Raw genomic sequence first — 9,716 nt, 5'->3', positions numbered from 1 at the left:
CTTTAAAATTATAAAAAGAACCCTTGCACCCTTTTCTAAACCCTAAAACACAAAAAGTAAATGAAAAAGAAATTCAGTGGGCATTTAGCCAATTTAGAACTCAAAGTGTTCCTTTTGCCAAATCTTCTGTAGTATCTTATTATTCAATTTTTACTATTACCGGTTGCTTCATTTGCTCTGTTTACCTTGCTATTTTAATTTGCTGTCAATGTTTTCCTTTCAATCCTACTTTGATTGCACTACTTTTGAGTCCAAGGTCTATCGAAAACAACCTCTACCGTGCAAATGTAGGGGTAAGGTGAGGGTACATGCTACCCTCCCTAGATCACACTTGTGGGATCACACTGTTCTGTTTTTGTTGTTCTTATTGTTGTTTATTTCATTTGAATACTTGATGAATGTACATATCAAATTAAATATAAAACGCATAAATTGGTCCTCTCCCTGCATCAATAAAGTTGCAGTAAAGTAAGATAGAACAAGGGAAAGATAAATCGATTTATCACCACAGCTAATTCCTGCATATTTTACATGAGATTAATTATCATTTCTAAGATCTTAGATTCGATATTTAATTATGATGATACATGTAATTTTAAGGTTAGAATTCTATTTGTTAATTGTATGTATAATGTATATTTGGTTAGCGACTAAAAGAGTACGACTCTTTTACCTAGTGAAAACACAATGATGTCAACTTCAGCACTAGTCATGGAAGCAAGTTCACAATCCTTTTTGAATAGGCCATTCTGTCATTTGGAGAAAGTCACTTGTAGGTTATCTGATTTTATATCTTCTCGATAGCATCATTTTTGTGACTCTTACTCACCCTACTAGTACTGATTCTTAAAAGTTGTTATCGAGAAGATAGAAAATCAAAATAACCTTACCAATGACTTTCTCCAAAAGCCGAAATGGCCCTTTTTAGAAGGTCAATGAACTTGCTCCCATGACTCAGTCTTTGAAGTTGGCACCAAGTTCATTAACCTTGATATAAACTTTGTAATGTAGGAGCCTAGTATTTATAGACTTTTTCCAACATCATGTATATACCTTATTTGATTTTCAATTTTGGTAGTTTTTAGAGATCAATCTAGTTTATTGTTTTTGTGTTCACATCATATAAGGCAAGTGAATTAGGTACTTAATTATAGTAGTGACTATGCTCTCCATTTTCCCAAAGATATTCTATCACAACCCAATTTGACTAGTCGTGAAGGCACTAACTTCCTCAAGTCAGTAAGCCATCCGATAATTCATTTTAAAAGAATAGAGAATAATAATAAAGCAGAATAGGCATATAAGTCATTTTTAAGTCTTGAAATCTTTATAAATCATAAGTGCAAAATTAAAAGTATATCAAACCCCCGAATCTGGTGTCAAAGTACAGGAGCCCACTAAGATAGAATAATAAAAGTCTAAAATGTAGTTGAAATTTCTAGAAATGAATAGACAATAAAGCAGGATAGAAGAGAATCTAGTGCCACGAATCCTATGGTCGCTCACCTAGAACTCTCGATGGTAATCTCCTCAGCGTCCAGCAACCACTCTGACAGCACTGGTACCTCGATACATATTCTACACCTAAAAAAGTGCAGCAAGTGTAGCGTGAGTACAAAAACACGGGTACTCAACAGCATCGTCGCCTGAACCTAGATAAAATGGAGACGAGGGCTGGTCTTTGAATATTACTACTACACTTAGCCACCATTAGTCTGAGATACATAATAACACAAAAGATCAAGTATTTGGCCTACAAAGACAATAAACAATCCAAACAGTCCAATCCACAAGAATCATCAATAATAGTTAAAGTATGAATGCGTGAATGCAATGCAAGGCCTTTCTTTCCATCACTCGGTACATACACGTTCGAATATTAACGAATCGTGACACATGGGGGACTCGCAAGGTCCATATACTAGCCGAAATATTAGAACTCTCAGATCACATTGGGTCCTTAACCACATTAGGCTCCAAATCTCATAACTCATCCCCATAGGCTCCATATAACTGTCTCTTAGCCAATCGGCTCCAAATCATCATCACTCCGTCCGGAACCAGTTTTCCACTGACCCACAATTGTATCCTCAATAATAATAGGCATGAGACACAAAATAAGCATAAATATGACATGCAACACAATGAGAAGCAAAAATGTACAACAAAGATTCCATTTAGATTAGCATAAGTCATAAAGGTCCCACCTTAGCTTCTTGTTCACTTTTAGTGAGTATTTAGGGGTGATGTACCACACACATATCAGATATGGCAGGTATATAATCAAAGAATGAAAATACGGGCTACAGACCCCAATCACAGATCCATTGGATCGTACTATCTAACAGCTAACACCCAAAGTATGGCATTCAGACTGACTATACAATTTAAGTACACAATTACCCATATTATGGCACGGTACCCGATACAAGTGCTCGTCACCTCATGATTATCGGGACCCCTTTAGTAATCCCCATTATCCCTCTTAATTAGGTTCATTTATACCAACCACGAGGTTCTATTTAAGGTACAAAGTCTCAACTTGCCTGAAAATAGGAGTCTGAATCACAAAGCTTGCCTTTTCGTTCGGTCTCTGAATGGTCCCAAACTAGTCAAATATGGATAATACATTAGAACACGAGTCTATCGGTACCCATGTTGACATATAATAAATTCGGACCCAAAACAATGCCCAAAATAGGATTCTATGTCAAAAAGGGAAAAATAGGAATTTTAGTCCAAAATTGGTCTACCCATGATCTATAGAATCTATATACCAAAAATCAACTTAATCCCGCATCAATTTCTTGATCAATTGAAGAGATCCTTATTTTTGAGCTTAGGGTTCATAAACCCCAAATTCTATCTTAAATCATGATTACTACCCTTAGATTACTTAATAATCAATGATATAATAATAGGATGTAGGTTAGAAACTTACCCACTTTATAATCCTTGCTAAACTCTCCAAAATTGCCCTTAGCTAAGCTCTCAAACTCCAAATATGTGAATGAAAAGCCTAAGGTTCGAAGCTAGAATTAAATATCTGATTCTGCCCAGCGATCTCGCAGATGCGGCCTTACACTTGCGCTCTTTCTCTCTCATCTGTGGAACCTCCTTTGTCACGCCCCGAACCATGGTCTGCGCATAACACGACACTCGATGCTTAATTGTATGTGACTGAGCGAACCATGTCGCTTACTGACTCAACATGGGCATGAGCTGATGCGGAATAAGCGATGAACATGCATAATTTAAGTAAAGCGTGAGATCATAAATCATAAGTATGAAAATATCATAATATCATAATGCGGAATAGTCTGAATAAACATAATAATAACAAGCCAAAATGGCTAGACAAATCCGAATATCTGACATAACATAACTGACTAGTCTATGAAACCTCTATCATGAATCTGAACTGTAGAACATACTTGCTAGGACAAGGCCCCCAGCATACCTTAACTGTATAACTGATATAAATTTAAATAATGACTAAACCCCGAAGAAGATGGGGCTCACCAAAAGCTGATACGTGGATGATCCTACTGAGCAGATGCGTCGTCCTATAAATCCGTACCTGCATCGTGAAATGCAGGCCCCCGGGCAATAGAAAGGGGACATCAACACATTGAATGTACTGGTATGTAAAATAACTGAATGAAATAAACATGGCACATGAATTAACATGGTGAGAGCTAAAACTGAAACTAAAACCTGGTCATGAACATGAATATATATAAATATATATATAATCATGAGTACAAACATTTTAATTGGGGAACACATAAGTATAATCGACAACATGAATCACCACGTGGGTACGTAGAGTCTGGTACCTGACCCGACCAACAAAGCTCTCATACCTTGCCAATGGTAAAAGATATAAACATGGCATGAAAGGATCCAATCAATAAAGCATGAAGGAATTGTCCTAAACATGGGAGGAGCAATCCTTATCCTACGGTGGCTAGCGTAGTTTTAGGCTATTAAAGCCTTCTCGATAATCTGTGCAACTCCCAAAAACATGAACATAATATAGGTGGCATCTGAGCCCATGGTTTTTCATAAAACGTGACTTGCATTATACATGGATGTAGTTACATAATATACTTGCATGAAAACGTGTAAACATGTAGAGTGTTTCATGAAAATAAACATAGTAATTAATAACTTGCATGTAAGAACCCATGGAATGCACAAGATGGGTTTTTCATGAATTACAGACAGATTCTTAATAAAAAAAATGGAATATCAAGAACACCATAATGAACTACGTATAGAAACATGGTACATCATGGTATATATACTTAGGGTTATCATGGGCATATCTAAAATCCTAATGTTGGTGAACTCTTGTATAATCATGGAGGAACGTGGTGTGGGGAAGAACAAAGATGTTCCCACATGTGGATAGAAGCCCTATATACCTGGTACATTCCAAACTTATAGTAAAAATCTAAACTTTGAAGAAGAATCTCAAAGCTTAATCTTGAATCACCTCTTTAATTGGGTTTTCTTGAAAGCCCTAGGTTAAGAACAATGAATTCTTGCTTAATGTTCATAGATATATGTTAGAATCTATTTGGAATAGGTTAGGGTTGCTTACCTTAGTGTTCTTGGTAATGGAGAAGAAGAGCAGGTTGTCCTAGTGCTTGGAGAATGAAAAGTGAGGAAATAAAACTATCCCCAGGTATTTGTTGTATCTGGCAGACGCAGGTGAAGTATGGCACTAGGTAAATCCCGTACTTTAAAGTATGGGTCGTACTTGCAGCCCGTACTTGGATGTGAATTTCCAGTAGGCATCATTTTTTTTACGGTGAGGTACGGGCTCAAGGTACGTCCCGTACCTTGAAGTACGACCTGTACCTTGCTGCTCGATGCCAATTTTTAGTGGCTTTTGTAATTTCCCAATGAGGTACGCCGTACCATGTATGTCTCGTACCTTGAACTACGGCCTGTACTTTGGTTGTACAATGTACTTTCACCGTGATGAAGGAATTTTAGGAGTCCAACACTTCCATCTTGGTTCCTAAGTCCCGAATCATGAACATAGCCTAGTTTAAGGTACTATGTGTTACAATATCTCCCCCTTGGATCATTCATCCTCGAATGATGGGTCATGGTCAAGATTGGGACTGGACATGGCTTGAATGCATGAACGTGAAGGAAACATGACATGAAACATGGGGACTGAGCTGAAATGACATGATTACATAGGAATATGAATACTAAAGCATGAGACATGACTGCCGAATACCTGAACGTGAACATGAGACATGAATACATTAGGGATATGACATGGATACGGAGGTTAGTTACCTTGGACGTTCTCCGCTGGTTTGTCAAACAGGTATGAATACTTAGACTTCATATCTTCTTTGGCTTCCCATGTAGCTTCTTCAACTTTCTGACTCTTCCATAAAACTTTTACCGAGGCAACTTCCTTAGTTCTCAACTTGCGAACCTGATGATCCAGTATTGCTACAGGGATTTCTTCATAAGTCAAACTATCTTTAACAACTATAGAATTCATAGGAACAACCAACGATGGGTCTCCTACACACTTCCTCAACATGGATACATGAAACACTGGGTGCACAACAGCTAAATCTTGTGGCAACTCAAGTTCATAAGCCACTTGACCAACCCTTCGCAGGATTCTGTAAGGTCCAATGTATCTGGGACTAAGTTTCCCTTTCTTGCCAAATCTTATTACACCTTTCATAGGTGAAACTTATAAGAATACCCAATCCTCATCTTGAAACTCTAAGTCCCTTCTCCTCACATCTGTATAGGACTTCTGGTGACTCTGAGCCGTTTTCAAACGTTCCTGAATTAACTTAACTTTCTCTATAGCCTGGTAGACCAAATCTGGTCCTAGCAGTTCTGCTTCACCAACTTCAAACCAACCAATGGGTGATCTACATCTCCGCCCATAAAGAGCTTCAAACGGTGCCATCTTGATACTAGCATGATAACTGTTATTATAAGAAAATTCAATGAGGCAAATGGTCATCCCAATTACCTTTAAAATCAAGGACACATGCCCTCAACATATCCTCAAGATTCTGAATAGTATGCTTTTCTTGGCCATCTGTCTGAGGATGAAAAGCTGTGTGAGGTTCACCTTGGTATCCAATCCTTTCTGAAAGGATTTTCAGAAGTTCGCTGTGAAATGATCACCACGATCTAAAATAATAGACACTGGGGTCCCATGCAATCTGAAAATTTCATTAATATACATGGGACCCCAGTGTCTATGGTCTTGACTAGCAAAAAGTGCGCTGACTTAGTAAACTGGTCAACGATCACCCAAATAGAGTCATGCTTATGGGATGGTAGACCTGTTATAAAGTCCATATTTATCATTTCCCATTTCCATACGGGAATATCGATATTCTGTGCCAAGCCACCAAGCCTTTGGTATTCGGGTTTCACTTGCTGACAATTTGGGTACTTAGCCACAAAATCCGCTACATTCTTCTTCATATCATTTCACTAATAAATCTCCTTAAGATCATGATATATCGTAGTGGAACCTGGATGAATGGAATACCTGGAATTGTGAGCTTCCGAAATGATGCGCTCTCTGAGCCTATCTATATCTGGAACACATAATCTACCTTGGTACCATCATCTCCCCTTTTATCAAAAGCCGTTGTCTTATGAATGTGGATCCCCTTCTTCAGCTGTAACAAGTAGGGATCACTAAACTGCTTCTCTTTGACTTCAACCACTAAGGAGGAATGAGCTCTGTTCTGAACAACAACCCCACCATCCTCGGAGTCCAAAAGTCGAACTCCAAGACTGGCCAAACGGTGAACTTCTTTTGTCATAGTTCTGTTATCTGCCTCAACGTGGGATAAACTTCCCATGGAACGCTGACTAAGAGCATCGGCTACAATATTCGCTTTCCCCGGATGATAAAGAATATCCACATCATAGTCCTTAAGCAATTCGAGCCATTTTCTCTACCTAAGATTCAACTCCCTTTGCTTTAAGATATACTGCAGGCTTTTATGATTAGTGAAAATATCTACACGCACTCCATATAAATAATGACACCAAATCTTAAGCGCAAAAACCACGGCTACCAATTCTAAGTCATGAGTCGAGTAATTCTTTTCATGAGCCTTGAGCTTACGAGATGCATAAGCTGCAACCTTACCATGCTGCATTAAGACACATCCGAGACCAATTTCCGAAGCATCATAATATAGAACGAACCCTTCGGTTTCCTCTGGTAGTGTCAAAACTGGAGCAGAAGTCAATCTCTTCTTCAACTCTTTAAAGCTTTGCTCATAAGAATCTGACCACTGAAACTTAACCTTTTTCTGATTCAACTTAGTCAACGGGGCAAAAAGAGAGGAAAATCCCTCCACAAAACGTCTATAATAACCCGTTAGACCTAATAAACTCCTTATATAGAAGAAGCTGAAGTGGATCTGGGCCAATTCTTTACGGCATCTATTTTCTGAGAGTCAACCTTCACAAGTTCACCCAAAATTACATCGCCGAAGAATGCCACTGACTTAAGCCAAAACTCATAGAATTTTGTAAAAAGGTCATGATCTTTAAGAGTCTACAACACTATTCTGAGATGTTCTGCATGATCAGCCTCAGTACGGGAATATATCAGAATATCATCAATAAATACAATGACGATTAAATCATGATACGTCTTGAAGAACCTGCTCATAAGGTCCATGAAAGCAGCTAGTGCATTTTTCAACCCAAATGACATAACAAAAAATTCAAAATGACCATAACGGGTTCTGAAAGCGGTCTTCGAAATATCAACTTCCTTAACTTTTAACTGATGGTAGCCTGATCTGAGTTCAATCTTGGAATAACATTGGGCACCCTGAAGTTGGTCAAATAAGTCATCTATTCTGGGGAGAGGGTATCTGTTCTTAATGGTGACTTTGTTCAACTGGCGGTAGTCAATGCACATGCGTAAGGAACCATCTTTCTTTCGGACGAACAAGACTAGCGCACCCCAAGGTGAAACACTAGGCCTAATAAATCCCTTATCAAGGAGATATTAATAAATCCCTTATCAAGGAGATCTTTTACCTGGGCTTTTAACTCTTTTAACTCTGTTGGAGCCATTCTGTATGGCAGAATGAATATCGGCTGAGTGTCGGGAAGTAGATCAATTTCAAAGTCAATCTCCTTGTCAAGAGGGACTCCGGGAAGATCTTTTGGGAAGACCTCTAGAAACTCATTAATGATTGGTACGGACTGGAGAGTTGAGTTTGGGCATTTAAATCCTTGACTCGAACTAAGTGGTAGATATACCCCTTAGAAATCATCTTTCTTGCTTTAAGATAGGAAATAAATCTACCCCTGGGTACTACTGAATTACCTTTCCACTCTATGAGTGGTTCGTTAGGAAAATCAAATCTCACTATTTTGGTTCTACAACCCACTGTAGCATAACATGAAGATAGCCAATCCATACCCATGATTACATCAAAGTCTACCATTTCTAATTCCAATAAATCAGCTATGGTTCTACGATGATATACTAAAACTGGGCAACCCCTATAAATACGTCTAGCTATAACTAATTGCCCAACTGGGGTGGGCACCTCAAAGGGTTCATCCAACTTTTTTGGTTTAATCCCAAATTTCTTAACAACAAATGGGGTTACATAAGATAAGATGAATCCTAGGTCATAGACGTCAAAAGTAAAAACTGTTATTATAGCTGGGACAATATCTGTACGTGCCTCCGTATCTTGGTGACCTGCCAGTGCATACAAACAGTTCTGACCACCACCCGTATTGTCGGACTTTGCGGCTCCACGCCCCTGCTGGGCTTGAGAATTACGAGGAGCTGCTGAATTTGTGGACTGGGCCACATTACCTCCGGTACCTTGTCTAGCTGACGGACAATCTCTCTGAAAATGGCCCTGCTGGCCATACCCATAGCAAACATCCATACCCATGCGACATACCCCTGGGTTTCTCTTACCACACTTGCTGCAAATCGAAATGTCATAGGTCTTCTTACCCACACTAGCCTGAGAATATGTCACGACTCGACTAGGAGCCATGACGGGTACCCGGGGCTAACCACCGAGCACCGTTCGTACCATTACCCATCGTACACATCAAGCGTTCATTCATTAATCTTATACTCAAATCATAGGAAAACCATTTTTCACTTTGAACATAATTACCTTTATGTACATAAGCCCTTCGGCTATCAAAATAATATACATATAATAAGGATATCGCGAGACCATACTACCCACACATACGTATCTACGAGCCTCTACTAGAGTGCTAGACATAGGGACGGAACAGGACCCCGCCGTGCCCAAAATACATATACACAAAACAATAAGCAACGGCACCTCCGGAATAATGGAGTGCTCTCAAGGCCTGCTAACAGCTACTACGAGTTTGGATCTCCTCCCTGTTTACCTGTGGGCATGAACACAGCATCCAAAGAAAACGGACATCAGTACAAACATTGTACTGAGTATGTAGGGCATGAATGAAATGAACGTAATAGAGAAATCATAAGACATAAGATGAAGACATAACCTGCTTAACCTTTAAGAGTGGATGCATTTCATACATATAACATATATAATCGTAATTCATATATCGTCATAGCACATACATCACCATATCGTATATATTCTATCATCGTTAACCTGCGTCCGGGTAACCATCATACGCTGCCCACTAGTGGTGTC

The 9,716-nt window shown here is 38.9% G+C and overlaps 1 protein-coding gene across 1 annotated transcript; it reads right to left on the bottom strand.

The window, feature by feature from the left end:
* Positions 1-6,602: 6,602 nt before the first annotated feature.
* LOC132061263 (uncharacterized) lies at positions 6,603-9,065 on the bottom strand. The gene is made up of 3 exons (XM_059454107.1): positions 8,478-9,065; positions 8,080-8,247; positions 6,603-6,761 (listed from the first exon to the last, which is right to left on the bottom strand). Exons 1-3 carry the CDS (start codon positions 9,063-9,065, stop codon positions 6,603-6,605), a joined length of 915 nt encoding a protein of 304 aa, XP_059310090.1.
* Between the last annotated feature and the right edge of the window lie 651 nt (positions 9,066-9,716).

This window comes from Lycium ferocissimum, chromosome 6, assembly GCF_029784015.1.
Source record: "Lycium ferocissimum isolate CSIRO_LF1 chromosome 6, AGI_CSIRO_Lferr_CH_V1, whole genome shotgun sequence".
Lineage (NCBI taxonomy): Eukaryota > Viridiplantae > Streptophyta > Magnoliopsida > Solanales > Solanaceae > Lycium > Lycium ferocissimum.
The sequence above is the reverse complement of the archived record's forward strand: the minus strand, read 5'-3'. Positions and strand labels throughout refer to the sequence as shown.